We start from the raw sequence: 15086 nt of genomic DNA, 5'->3' as shown, positions 1-15086 counted from the left end.
AAATATAATATCCATCTCATTGCACCTAACATTGACTGAAAGCTATACTGAGGATATCAAACCTTATATGTGTTTTATCTCCTCCTAAAGCATAGGGCCCATCTTTGAGGGGAAAATGTTAGGTTTTTTTGGCTGAATTTGGGACAAGGACAATGCACTACCGTCACGCCTTCTATAGGCAGGTTAGAAAAGGCGCAGTTTTGTGCATTTGAAGGCACGCATTTAATTTAACAGAGAGAGCTTAAAGCCTACGTTTTCGTCGCGAACATATGTTTCACGCCTTTTAGTAGCGCATGCGAAGGCACAGCTTCATGCCATCAACAGATGATGCCATTATTAGGAGATTTTGAAGCCATGTTTATTTTGCGCCTTCATCCCACCTTTTGAGTCAAAGCATTCGAAGCGATGGGCTCTATCTGAGTAGAAACTCCATCGAAACTGATCAATGAAAACCGTCACATATTATGACAAATTTTGTGGAAGGCAAGGTTCGAACCTTTGATCTCCCGCACCTCCAAGCCTAAGAAGGCTTGGCAATTCTGACACTCATTTTTGGAATTTAATGATAAGTAGTGATGATTTCTTACATAATTAAACCTCAACCACAGCAAACCAACAATTCAAAGACGAATGCTAAATTTTGCTTCGAGCCCTCCAACTTACGCTCTACTTCCGCTGTTAAACTACATCCACCAAGTACTTAATGATTTTCTTGATGCTTAGAGAAAATTACTAATTATGCTTTTGTGCATACAAAGGCATAGAAAACTGGTTCGGCAGTGTACTGACAAAACTGCAATCTCCCAACCTACTCTACAGCATTCTGTAATGGGTGCAGGAATCTTACTTCATTCTTGCTAAAAAACGGATTAATTCTCAACGGTCAGGCTAACTTCAAAGCAAACAACCAGTAACCATTGCAGAGTTATATACACCATCATCGGTCATAACAATTATAGTGTGAAAAATGAACCTGTTTTGCTTGATTCTGATCTTTTGTAGGAGAGTCGAGCGATGAAATGTTTGGGTTTATGAATCACCACAAATGACTCGCACTTCAGGAGGAGGACATGATTTAGCACAAAGTATAATCAACTCTGCTGATGATAGAAAGAAGAGGATGATGTAAATTTAGACAAACAACCAGGTATTTTATCATGCCTATTACAATTTAATCAGAAACCAATGGCAGTATCCAGCCAGCCGTACAGGCCATTTGCCATCTATGTCTTCAAGAATTAACAATCATAGAGCTGCGTATGGCGGTGGAAAATACGCCCTTTAAAAGAAAAAGGCAGCTATAACTTTGTGATTACAAGCCGATACAGCCTAATGTAAACCAATTTGGCACCCTTTGTCGCCCTCATGACATAACAGCACATTTAACGTTGATTTGCATGAAGAAAAGCAGTCTAAGCAAAGCTGGGAGCTGGGAGGACCACCATGAAACTTGCTTCGCTTATGTAGCTACAGCTGCCAAAGCCAATTGGGGTTGTGACAGATTGAGCTCATATTTCCTTGGGAAAATACCCAATGAGAACCACAAATGCACTGATTTGAATTCTATAGTATACTTTTGCTCTGCAGTAGTCGATATATCTACATCCAGTCACCTCATACGCTTTATTTTTCTAGCATCGTCTAAGATCTGGTCTCGCAACCCTTGTTCTAGCTTCAATAATCTGGAAAGTTTGTCGGGAGCTTGATGAAAACAATCATCCTCAAAGCCAGCCTCTGTATTAAGAGCAAAAATAACTATATTGACATCCTCCTCAAGTTGAAGGTAGAAGACGTGGGTGAACACCTGATGGGGATGAACACAAAACAGAAATCAGTTGGCATGCTGATAAAAAGGCAAAGAATAGGCAGCAGATCATTTTGCTAATTAAAATAGAAACGTTTGCCAACGCATATTTTTCATAAAGCATCTCTCTTTGGTTCAACCAGTAACCTCAAAAAAAAAAAAAAAAAGTACAGCAAGCACAATTCAATAGCACTTAGACAAGAAACAAACCACTAACTAAGATAACCACAATTCAGTGGAGACTTTCTTCCACTTATATGAGATTAACTTCATCACATAAAACTCTGAAAACATATTGCACTTAGACTGCCTCTCATTCCAAAATTCATGTCATTCAGAGTTTTTCCAACACAATTATTCAATGAAACTAAACAGCTAAGGGCCATTTGATTGCATGACTTGTATTAAGTGTTATGTGTTAGGTACACAAAAAACAAAAGTCATGTTCTGTTCTAATGATAATAGAAATACCAACATGTTTGACCAAAAAATAAAATCTAAAAACCGTGTTCAAAAAAGCATCGGTAATTTTGCCCAACCACCTCCAGACCGTGCAGGCTTCCACCATCACCCGTACTCATGCTGTATGTTACCCAGACTTTACAAAAGTCCCTTAAAAATTTCCACTCCTCCTATTGGAAGAACCATCTATCAGCTGCCATACTTCATTACCCATTCCTGGCAAAGAGATCTGCTAACCTATCCAGCACCACTCCACCAAAAAGTTTGGGTAACCCAAGTCTTCACCAAAACAATTTGTTTTGAAATATTTAGACTTTGGGATGCATCATCATCCATCATGCTCATAAGAATCCATCACAATCAAAAACTCATTATTGAAATGTAAAACACTACAATAACAATAATTGAACATATGATGCAGGAGCATGCTAGAACTCAGAATTTGTAGTTGGCCAGTTATGCTTTATTGCCAGCTGTTTCACAGTTTTAGAAAGTGTTCTTTTTGTTGCTGGAGCCATGTGCTAGGCATGTACCTCAGTGAGGGTATTGCCAATGTGTTTGGAGCCCCAAAAGTACCCACTATAGGTACTCCAGCCAGCAGAGAAGGTGAGTGCTGTTGTAGAGCCTAGATACCTTATTTGTAGCCAGTGACATCTAATGGCTCAACCTTATTAACAAAAGTATGGTTGACATCCAAATTTCAAATTACAAAGTTATGAAATGATAATCACCAAACACCTTCAAAGGGCTTAAAAGTACTTTTCAGTGAAAGCATCACCATCAAACAGGCACTAAATATGTATACCATGGATGCTTGATGAAAAGCAAAGCTGTTAAGTTCATACCAATTTCATTCTTGAGAACACCAAATCTTTGATAGTGGACGATCTTGAAACCAAATTAATCACAAACAGACCTTGCTCAGAAAGAGAACTTTTGGCAGTCAAAAGAAAAGACTCTTCAATGAAGTCTGCAGCAGGGCAGGTCAAACCAGAGCTGTAAATTAAGAGAATGTGAAAGGATGTACCAAATTACACCAAGGAAACACAATGATGACCGTATCATTCATGTATCAAAGTATCAAAATTTAGCCACAATCACCTAGAGTCAGAAGAGTCCACATCCACAATAAGTAGATCAGTTTTTCTCAGACTTGTGCATTCTGCAAGGGGTACAGTGCAACTTCCACTTGAAACAGAGGATTTTCCCTCAACAAGACAATGATTGAATGTCGTTAAATTAGCCAACTCAGAATTTGCAATCTCCATAACATACTTTATCCCATCGGTAACATGTACCTAAAAGACAGAACAGAATGAGGAATAATATGCATCACAAAGATGACATATTGCCTTAAAGAAAATGACGACGGTATTGCCCTAAAAAAATTATGACAGTATTCGCACATTCATAGGAAGATATTAACCAAAAGCTTGTAAAAGGAGGGAGCTCTCTCAGTAAAAGATTGCTCTGATAACTCTCAGAACACTACATGATAGGACATCCTTTGTCTGTTCCAAACCCCAGACAGGATTGGCAAAATACCACAGTGAGAAAGGAAAACATATAAGACACAATGGATTACCTTCAAACGTGTATCTTCTTTAAGACCAAAATAATCTCTGGCAATATCTAGAACCATAGAATCTAACTCCACAACCTGCCAATTAAACACTTTGGCATGTAATTATAAGAAGTTAAAACTTGATAAAAATCCATGTCTGCGGCTATCTTACTTCGATCTCTAGAAAGGGCAAGCATTCATGCAGAAACATAGGAAGTAATCCAGCTCCCAGTCCAATTATGACAGCTTTGGCCTATAAAAGCAAAAAAAGGTTATATAATTTAGCTTCCTCTCATACTTGAAGTGCACACCAAGATAAAGGTGGCAGAGAACACCAAATGCAGTAATCTTATAAGCCTCCATTTTGACACATTTTATAAAAGTCTGCACATGTAAAACAATCATAAGTTTACAGCAAAAGAATCATAACCATTGCAGTCATTCTAGAAACCAAAGGTACCAGCTACTTCCTAAAAAAAAGAATATCAGACTTTCATTTACCCATTAAATACTGATAATGCAAACCAAAACACAAAGATATTAAGCAAACATTTGATGCATTGAGTGGCCAGCATCCCGAATCTAGAAATCTCCTCCCATTTCGTGATTGCATCCTCTATATGCTAGTTTGTTGTGAAAAGAAATCAAGATCTCTTGTAGCATGCATATCAGCATGTCAAGTGCCAATAATTTTGCCTCAACTCAAGCCTTGACCTTCTAGAACATGCTAGCAGCCCATTGGGAGCATCAATAATATCTCGTCACAAGCTCAGAACATCTTTTAAGGAGGAGTAAGAAATGAGGACTGTCTATATAAATCCGACTCTCAGTATCTTTAACCAAACAATGTGATGATACCTTAAAAACCAAACTTAGAACATAACTTTTTTCTTGAATGATTAAAAAGGGAAAAAAAAGTTATGATCTCATAACAGATGTATATACAAGAAAAACAAGAGAAGAGAGAAAGAGCCTTGTTACCATGACTCCCTTTGATGCCACGATGTCCAAATATGAAGAAATCAATAAAAATCCAGAGATAGTTCCAGAGTGATACGAACTTGCCAAGTAATTGTGGTTAACTCTTAAGTCATTGTTTGGTTCTGTAACACAAGAAATGGAAATGAATATAGTGATCAAGGGAGATGCATGTGAAATTGAAAAAATGGATGCAGTTCACTTGAGGAACATTGACATATCAACTCTCTCATATAGCACTAAGTGAAACTGCCATCAAATATATGTGCTGAATTTAAATCCTTTTTGCAGGATTTTGAAAAAGATTTTATGCAAGTTGATTACTAGCGGCAGATTAAAGATGCATACCTACAGCCTTTTAGATTGTGCCCCGAAGCAAAAAGTACAAAAATAATGTACCAACCAAGATCAGTTAGAATGTGTGGACAAAAACAGTTCGGAACCAATTATCATGCTGGAATCCAAGTTAAATTTAGATCCTATCAGACCAAGGTTCAGCTGATTAAGATGCTGGGACTGTTGGTTTCATTATGTCTAGCCAAAAGTAACATCATTATCACTTTAGCAGGACTAGTTGGTTTCCTTTTTTATAACACCTACAGCATTAATATGGGATTAATATTTGACCATAACCTTTTGAGCAGCCTCCTCTAGAAGCATGCCACCTCCAAATGTCCATCAACTATAGATGGTCTATCAATGAGAAAAGTTCAAAGTTTGCATGTTACCAGCCACGACTGATCTTCTCTGGTTTCCTTTTCTTTTGTGTTTGGTAGAGATACGTGTTTTCTTCTGCCCAGTTTCACCAACTTCTTGTGATCCTACTCTTGTAAGAAGAGCCTCAGATTGAATTAAATTCTTGCTCCTTTCAAAAGTGAGGCGGCGAAATATCACATCCATGCACGGAAACAGACGGCTGATATACTCATCATTGTTTTCATAAATTACATCTTCTACCATGATTGGACCAGTCAAGGAAGATGTAGCCTGAAAATTCCCAAAAGAGAGATTCAAGAAGATAAAGTTAAGTTGGTTAACTTTATCAAGATTGACAACACAATTTCAAGTCATTAAAGTACATACATGACATTAGCTATTCAAGTGAATAAGCACAAAATCATAAGTGCAACAATAGCCTCATTCTGGACAAACAGGTAACCAAATTGCAAGTTGAAAGGTTCATTTCTTTGACAGCTGCAGTCAAACTCTAAGTAGCGAGTAGAAAGATTTGATCAGAACTTTAATAATAAAACTCCCAAAATAACCTTATAACAAGTCCTAAGTTCTCATTCAACCAGCCCATAGAATTAATGGGATAAGAAAAAGAAATGAACAAAAGCTATCAATGTGATAGAAAGCCTTGCAATCTTGGTGCCAAAACATGTGAGTAGTCAAGGCCCTAATTTGCTTTCAAATCTCAGAAAAGTGTCCGCATTGGTTCCTTTGATGCTGCATCAATAAGTCCTATTTTCTTAAATACCTCAATGTCCTGAACACCTTAAGTATTTCTCTGTGAAACTAAGATAATCAATCCAAAAAAAAAAATTGCAAAAACATAAATGGAACTAAATTGCAAAGATGAATTCATTCACTCTAGCAGCATACAAAGGACAACTTTAAACTGATGACACAGAATCAGCAAGGAATAAACTGACAAGTCGTTCAACCCAGAAAACAAGAGATAAAACCACTTTTGCACATAGAAATGATATCCTATGTCCTCCTGTACTAAAAAACCTTTCTCACCACAGAAGCATCACAGTAAACATGATATAATAGTTAACCATAGACAGTAGCAAAAAATATCTGCATCCAACAAAGTCATAGGACCTTTAGATATGGTCTTTGTACAAAGAGCAAAAACAAAAGTTTGGGGAAGATGAACCTTCAAAATTAAAAAAAAAATTTCTTATGAACCTGATGCACAATCTTTCGTTGCTTGAGTCCATCACTTGCAGCCATAAACCTGAAAAAAGTAGCATTTAGCAATCGTTAGTTGTTAATAACATAAAATCTTCAAACAAATAATTCTTACAGAAGTTCAAGCACATATAGCAATGCATATCTAGTTTAAAATCGACAAAAATATTAACTACATTGGTAGCTTAAGTTTATTCTTTTCTGAACCATAAAACTTGGCAAGGAATAATGCTATAGTCAAAGTCCAACTTATCAACAAAAAGAACCAAATCAGTTGACCATTCCAAACCTCCAAATTGAAAAGTGTAGGTATATGCAAAGAGTGCCCATAGATATAGATCATTCTAATATTGAACGCATTTATTGCAAAAAATTCCAATTATCTTCATTCATTTCAATTCTTGCTATGTATAAATTTTCTTAGTCAATCAGCAATTTTTTCATTACTCAATACACCTCATATACTTGAACTTATTTCCATTTGAGATGTAAAAAGTGTATGCCTGCTTTCTAAGCTTTCACATGTGAAAGGTGCTTAAAAAGAAGCATATCCAGCTGGAGTTCTACAATAAAGTCTTAAACCATTTTGTCTTCCAAAAAGCCACAAACAAGTAGGATATGGAATCAACTAAATCAGTAAGCAAATACCAATACATGGAGGAAAAATATAACAGGAGTATGGAGGAGGTGAAGATTGAGAGAAAAAGAAATAAGACTCCTTTGAAGGGAAGACGTGCCAAAGGATTCCATTGAATTGCAGCAGAAGTTTAATCATAGTACAGAACATACGGAATTTGAGCTCCATTCTCACAATCTTCAGGTTCCAACTGCTTTACCAGTGGAGAGAGATCCCTCTGAAAAAAGACAATGATGAAAAAGTACTGTGACTGTTATTATCTAGTTTCTCCACCATATTATACCAACCAGAAGTAAAAGAGAACCTGGATATCATCCATGCTTGCATCACTGTGGCTGGAGTCCAGTAGAATCTAAAGTCAAACGAATATGAACCGGTTAAAATATAAGATCTAATTTTCAAGGGCAAAGACTATAGAAGCCATATAAGGTTTCAAACGTCACTTAAGTACCATGATTAGACGAGCCGCTTTTGAATTATCAACAATCACCCATTGCCCTTCTTCTGAAGAATATAACCACTCATGAGCTCGAGTCTGAAATCTAAACCTCGGTTAAATATTTCAAATTAAAAACAAATAATTCAAAAAAAATAAACATAGCTAAATGGCGGAAAGTGAGATTTTTGAGATCAATAAGGGAAGAAGCAATTAGGAAAACATTCATAGGCCACATTGCTCAGCCTTGTCTCCCCCTCAGAACTACCTCCCACACAATACTACACTAGTCCTTTTATGGAATCTATGTCCAACACTACATCTAAAGTTTTGGAAGTGTCTTGAGGGGTAGGAAACCAAGAACGAAAAGCGAGAGGGAGAAAAGAGTGAAATGAATCTATTGTGGTTTAAACAACCAAGGGTGCAGGAGTTACAAATTCATTCTGATTGCAAAGTAATCTATGCATCGCTTTTAGGTTTTTTTTTTCCCTATATGCTATTTTCCTCAATGCATTATCAACAAAAATATCTTTTTTACACTTGTATTCAAGTTATATGGGCCATAAAATATTTAATAGTCAGTTGTAGATAGTAATATTCGTGTAATATATCACTTACAGAAGATCATATAAGACACACCCCTACCAGCTTCTGATCTTTGACAGTGTCACCCTATCCTATTAGAAATTTAATGAATCTCACCCAGGAACATACCCATGTCTAACACTCGTACCTGAGTCCAAGCAACATAGATGTGCATCTATGGTTGTTACATGTAAAATATAGATGCAATCAGTAACAAGAAAGCTGGAGGTCTTTAGTATTTCAATCAACAGACAAAGTAAGCCCAATTAGAAATTTTACGGAATAAAAATATAGAATCAGTAACCATAAGAGTATAGGGACTTATATATGTGATTCACTTTGTGCCAATGATGGTAATGACTGTACCAACATTCTATGCAAGACATCAAAGAAACAGCTGACAGAAAGATAAGTTCCCCTTCCAGATTTTCATCTATTAACTCATTTTGGAGAATAAGCCCCAAAAAAAATTAATTTACTACTGGTAAGAGAACTGTAGTTAAATCAGATTAGACAGCGATCGAGGCAAATTACCTTTGGCACAAGAAAAACTCCACAATGATATGAAAAAGGTCCAGAGCTATGTGAAGCATCGAGAAGCACAGTCTTATAAGTGAAACGAGAACAACCGGGTTCACCTAAAGTGAGTTGGATCCGCCTACCCGGATTGAGCTCTGCCAAATTCCCTTTAGCTCCTAGTTTGAGATCTTCAAGCGAGTATAATACATCAGAACTGCTGGAGTATGTTGAACGAATTTTATTTTCACTTTGAAGTACTTCATAAAGCCCACGAGCCTAGAACAAATCCAGGAGCTTAAATCAAATTTTCAAGCTGCCACATAGCAGACTTTGCATTTCATTTACATCAAACGGAACTATACTCACCATAGTCAAAACCTGCGTCTTACTTACAATAAGCATGGTACCATAAACCAAACTTTGTCATATACATCAGGTCACTTGTCAAAGAAGAACAGAAAACCAACAAAGAAGCTTAATGAACCATCTCGGATTGGAATCATTAATTCTTTGAATTAGAACCATTAATACTTTTCATTTTCTCATTAAGTAGGGTATACATCTGAAAATGTAAAAAGTCTGCTGAGTGGATTCTTTGAGTGGATGCCCATAGTAGGAAAACTTTGATCTTGTGCACTCATCCTATCTGTTTTAATTTGGAAATACTATTCCAGATCTGTAACATAGTCTAATATGTGAAAATTCAACGAGACTGTCCTTGAACAACCAAGAAGGATGTATTTTGATTGACTTTGGTGCAAAGGAAGAATAAAGTAATATGAAATGTTATTTATGCCACATAAAAGCAACGTATTCATTAATGTTTACACCTCCCATTACACCCCCCCCCCCATGTCAGTTATCTCCCAGGTGCAAAAAAGTTCTGTAGAACACAGTAATTCCAGAAAGATAACAGACACAGGCTTCTACCTGATTCCCATTCTTCGCAATCAATGACTGATCAATGGATGACGATATCTGGGAAAAAGAAGTCAAGTTGTCTTTCTCGGCAATCACCATGAAAGTCAATAGGCTAGACCTATCAGTTGATTTTTGAGGAATAGCATAAATACTCATTCTCCACCCACATCGAAACTTTGGGAAGAATAGACCTGATTATAAAGCAAAAGAAATTAATAAGACAAACACGACAAATAGCATAAACAGCTACCCAAATGAAAGGGCTAGACTAAAGATTCATTGAACACAACAGCATCTTCCAGAACTCAGATGTTTCAATACTCACAAATAATCTGAGCAATTTACCTAATACATGAGCTTCTGCCAAGGTGAGACATATAAACTTTCCCCCATCTTTGAGAAGTCTTTTCACCTGATGATATGACAGATAACCACAGAATCAAACACATGAATGGTTACATAAAAATAGCCAAAGTTGATCCCTACAGAAAAAAGTTGTAAATAAATTAAAAATATACATTAAACTTAAAAGCCAGGCACCTCTGATAAATACTGATTTCCTAATTTAGGGCCAAGCTCTGGCTCCATTAAAGCATCCAATCCTCCTTTGTCAAGAACAATGTCAAAGCTCTCCTTTTCAAACTAAATTCCAGTTACAAGCATTAGAAAGGCAGAAAGAAAAAAGAATACCATAATATCATGAAAAGAGGTAAACTGCCAACAAAGAAACTAATTACTTGCAAGCACAAAGGTTAACCATGCAAGTAGAGACGATTAGCTGCCACCTAGTAGAAATGCAACTACGTCCAAAGAACTAATCACCCACAAGCAGAAAGGTTAAAGATGCTAGCAGAGATGGCTAGCTGCCACACTAGAAGAAATGTGTATTTACATGACCACAATATGGCAAAATCCCATTGTTCAGATCCCTGGATATATTATTCAGCATAACATTCACAGACACAATCACAAGAGTATATACATGATGATAACATTACAAAATCCCATTGCCAATCACCTGTACATCAAGCTTATCACATTCATAAACATGACCATATGTGTATATACATGATCACGCATTCCATAGCCAAACCCCTGTACATAAGTCAAATGTACAATAATCAAAAAGTGAAAATTGTAAATTTACATCCACAAAGCACCTGCATTTGAGTCATATCCATAACCCTCCACTTCATTTCCGGCCGCAACCTCACATTCCTCCTCAGCATATCCAAGATCACAACTTTCGAGAAATCAATATTCGTAATATTTCGATAACCTTCATCGTAAAGATACTCAGAAAGCTTCGAATTCCCGCAACCAGGTACTAATATCTGAATCTTCTCCGCCTTTCCACGGCTGCTGCTGCTGCTTCCACCACCGTCACTGGTGGCTGCCGGTGGTGATGAGAGGTGGGGCAAAAGAATATCTTTAAGCTGCGGCCACTCGGCATACCATTCAAAGGAATCATCATTACCTCTAATTGTGAAAAATTGGTCCCAATTCTCCTTGCTGGTGAAGTCTCCTAGGGTTTTGAGGAGCTCCTCTTGCTTCTTATTCTCTTTGTTCGTCCCCATTTTTGGAGGGCTTTTGTGGGATTTAAAAAAAAACCAAAAAATAGAGAAAAAAATTCAGGCTGAAAAAAAGGTTGTAATGCAATTAGGGTTTTAGCTAGGGTTTTGGGAAGGGGAAGAGATTTGGGGAGATGGCCTAATGATCAATTTAGTGTAAATTAAACAAGAACCCTCTTAAGTTTCCAATATTTCTAGAAGAGTCATAAATTTCTAATAAATTTCATTTATAGTTAAACCTTAAAAGACTCTTGAAATATCCCCGTTTGGATTGCTATTTTTGGAAATTTTTGTAAAAAAAATATAGATACCGCAATGATTTGATGTATGTGAGGTAAAAAAATAATTAAAAAATATGTTCACGAAAAATGTAAAAACTTTTCTACAAAAATCACAATACAAACTTTCATGTCTTGAGGTACTATTTTTTTTGAGGATTTTTACCTCATAAATGCTTAGTAATTGAGAACATTCCATTTTCAATTGTTGTGCTTAGGGATGGACAAAATTATCTACTAACCCGAAACCCGCCATATCTGATTTGATCCTATTAAAAAATTAGAATATCCAATTTGTATTATTTGATAGAATCAAAAGAGGGTCGGGTACCTGCTAAGATGTCGGACGAGTTAGGATCACATAATTAAAATCTAGCGGGTACCAGATTCACCCCGCATATATATATTTTATTTTTATACGCATACTATAAAATAATATTTTTAGAGTTAAATAAATAATTTCATTGAACAAATTGCATTATAAAAATGAGAAACTATAGTTTATCTATAAGATTCATTTGTAAAGGTCATGATCTTATGTTTTATAGAAAAAGTTTAATTACTTATTTCAAAATTTTATTGATTTTGAGTTCTTTTAATTTTTTACCTTTTATCTTGTATTCTCTTCGCATGCTTGTTTCTTGGTGGGAGACCTTTTTGAGAAATTTTTTTTAATTAAATCTTAGATGAATATATAAAATATAAAATTAAATTAATATACATAATTTTTTAAAAAAATTAAATGATAAGTGGGATGGGACGAGTGCCTATTGATCCGACCCTATCGCAACGGGTATATTATAATCGCCTACTTGCTGATATGCAGAACGGATAAGGGTCGGAAAATGACTGACTTGCAAAATATGGATCGGGTCAGTAAAATGGTGGACGGGACGGATACCCGACCCGCGCCCACCCCTAGTTGTGTTTGTATAAATTATGCAATTACAATTCTCACATAAAATTTGAGAATGAACTATATGTGGTGCTTGAATTGTAGTGAAGTAATAGAACAATGCGCAATATATTATTTAAACTTTTATGACAACTTTTACTTTAAGTGCACCAGAAAATTAGTATAATGTAACCGTAGCACAAATAGTATTCCTTGAAATCATTTGACTATTCAAGGGGAAATGGAAATACAATATGAATTTCTTACCAAATAAAAGTGAAGCACATACAAGTCCAAACAAAGAAAAGAAAGGAAAAAGAAAAAATTGAGAGAAGATTTTTTAACTTTGCCTTTCAATTATTAGAGATATGGCTTACATTTCAAAATCGACCATGAGTAGAGGTCAAGAAATGTTACTGCTCTGGTTTTGAAGCCACTTAATTAAATGAAACAAGCAAATGTTACTTTTGCACTTTTTCTTTGCTTCCAATTTTTCCCTTTTTTTCCCTCCTATCTTCTTCTTCTTCTTCTTTGTGGTATATTGAGTGGAAAACCGGGCTGCATCTTCATTGTCACTCTGATTATGCATGTTCATATTTTTTTTGCTTGGTCATTAGAGTACCACTGTCAAATAATTTTGTACCTAATTACCTACCTCTTGGCTATTAACAACTAAATTTAGGGGACCCAAAAAAAAAAACTAAATCTAAGATTCAAAATGGTAGCCATACAAAGCAGATCTTTGCAATCATTCATGGGTAGAACGTCAAGAAGTTAGTAATTGCACCATAAGTGAACTATGTCTCTCTTCCTCTTACCCTCTAAACATGTTTAGAAAATGTTGAAGAGTACATTAGCGTCACTCACCCTTGTCTATGAACAGATTTTAACAATTAATAGTGGTATTGAACTTTGATAATCTATCAATAAAAAATTGTAAATTAAGTTTTTCATTCAAGTGAAAGTCAATATTACACGTAGATGCGTATAACACATTATCATCAACCCGTAAGAAATCAAATTATGGTTGCTATTTATCATATGCAAAGGTATTTTTATCAATGACACCCAACCCCAAGACCCCATATAGACTGATATGATTTGATGGGCTAGCGTAAATGTGCTTTTTTTTTTTCTGTGCTCATGGCTTATACTGAGAAGAAGTAGACAACCGTCATATCCATCCTACCTAAAAGTTAGTCATGGTTCACTTGCTATCACAAAAGGATCTGTCAAACACAAAAGATTTCAACATATTTTGTCTCAACCCTTACTGGCTAATTCTGTTCTCAGTTGAACATGCAAGAACATCGACCTTTGATCAAGTTTTTGTTGGATTGATGAAACCTAAACCTACCTAGATGCCGATCGAGCCTAAGTTTAACAGCAATGGTTAATAGTTGTAGAATTTCAAAGTAAACAAATTCTAGCACAGGCAAGCAAACAAAAGATTGATGCCAGATAAATTGAAGCCAGTAGTAATTGTCCATGGCCATGTTGCTATGCCTACCAGATGGCTGTTTTTTTTTTTTGGTAAGAGCCTACCATATGGCTGTTGGTAAGTCTATTGGTAGATAATTCCAAAGAAGTACGTGAACATGGAAAAGTTCATTGCTACATTGTGATAGTATTTTTTCAACTTTTTGAACCAAATTATTCTTTTTCACGTCTCTCCAACTCTTATTGTATTGAGAGTAGAGAAAGTACAATGTAAAGTCCAAATAAGCACATGAAATGGACATCCATGTGAGGAAAACCCTAAAGAGTAGAAGCCCTTTTCTCTAGCTGACCATTGGTGTCAAAACAAACAAAAATAAAGAGTGAACAAAGCCAAGAAAGGAGGCGCAATTGCATGTTTGTCTAATTGTGCCTCTTCAAATTTTTGTTTGTGGGCATTCATTGTATCACTAAAAGTTAATGTGGATTGTAGCTGATTCGAAGCTTGGAAAGGTACTTGTGTGTGAAGTGTTTCACCTATTTAAGGCAAAGATGAATATCGGGGATAAAGTTTGATTGATGGTTGTTATTACAAGCTAGGATGATGATGTTTCTGCCACATACGTTGGGCTCAGAACACACACAAACAGACATTAGAAGATTCTGATGCCCTCAGGGCCATGTCAAACAAGGGTTTGATAGGCTTTTTTGTACCCATGTTTCAGGTGAAAAAGACTACTTTTATTATGAAAAGTATGGCTCAATTGCTCATTCGAAGAATCAAGCCACTGCATGATTTGTGGAGTGATAGAAAGTTTACCAGATCTCAAGCATTTTTCTACATTTTCCCAATTGTTGGGTATTTGGATGAGTTGCTTTCCAGCAAGGCTGAACTACTATTGTCCCGAAAGAGTCAATTATCTCAACTCAAAGATTAATTCTCTCTTAACCATTTAGTACTTTGGTTAAATGTACTGAAACGTGTAGTTTTTCTGTTTGACAAGCAAATAAAGCAAAGTTAACCGGTCAAGGCAAGTGACAAGGATGGCACTTATTCAGGGTGCCAAACATCACAAAAT

General features: G+C 36.0%; 1 protein-coding gene across 2 annotated transcripts; it reads right to left on the bottom strand.

Moving 5' to 3' along the window:
• Positions 1–1104: 1104 nt before the first annotated feature.
• On the bottom strand, positions 1105–11555 carry LOC113734474 (uncharacterized). Of its 2 annotated transcripts, XM_027261039.2 has the most exons (16): positions 10987–11555; positions 10367–10468; positions 10172–10238; positions 9836–10017; positions 8921–9181; positions 7817–7900; positions 7670–7717; positions 7518–7582; positions 6726–6774; positions 5537–5795; positions 4812–4933; positions 4003–4083; positions 3852–3926; positions 3368–3564; positions 3112–3262; positions 1105–1804 (listed from the first exon to the last, which is right to left on the bottom strand). In XM_027261039.2, exons 1-16 carry the CDS (start codon positions 11401–11403, stop codon positions 1610–1612), a joined length of 2355 nt encoding a protein of 784 aa, XP_027116840.1. In that variant the 5' UTR covers positions 11404–11555; the 3' UTR covers positions 1105–1609. The 2 variants fall into 2 exon arrangements, with proteins under 2 accessions (XP_027116840.1, XP_071938262.1); XM_072082161.1 differs by lacking the exon at positions 1105–1804 and having other exon boundaries at positions 3201–3236; positions 10987–11540.
• Between the last annotated feature and the right edge of the window lie 3531 nt (positions 11556–15086).

This window comes from Coffea arabica, chromosome 3c (assembly GCF_036785885.1).
Source record: "Coffea arabica cultivar ET-39 chromosome 3c, Coffea Arabica ET-39 HiFi, whole genome shotgun sequence".
NCBI classification, from domain to species: Eukaryota; Viridiplantae; Streptophyta; class Magnoliopsida; order Gentianales; family Rubiaceae; genus Coffea; species Coffea arabica.
The sequence above is the reverse complement of the archived record's forward strand: the minus strand, read 5'-3'. Positions and strand labels throughout refer to the sequence as shown.

What these genes read in the sequence shown, in the direction of transcription:
- LOC113734474 (XM_027261039.2), bottom strand. Translation starts at nt 11,403, where the DNA reads ATGGGGACGAACAAAGAGAATAAGAAGCAAGAGGAGCTCCTCAAAACC. An exon ending in GGCAGAAGCTCATGTATTAG is followed by an intron (nt 10,018 to 10,171) that starts GTAAATTGCTCA and finishes CTTTATAATCAG; the next exon opens with GTCTATTCTTCCCAAAGTTT. An exon ending in TGCCCTTTCTAGAGATCGAA is followed by an intron (nt 3,927 to 4,002) that starts GTAAGATAGCCG and finishes TTTAATTGGCAG; the next exon opens with GTTGTGGAGTTAGATTCTAT.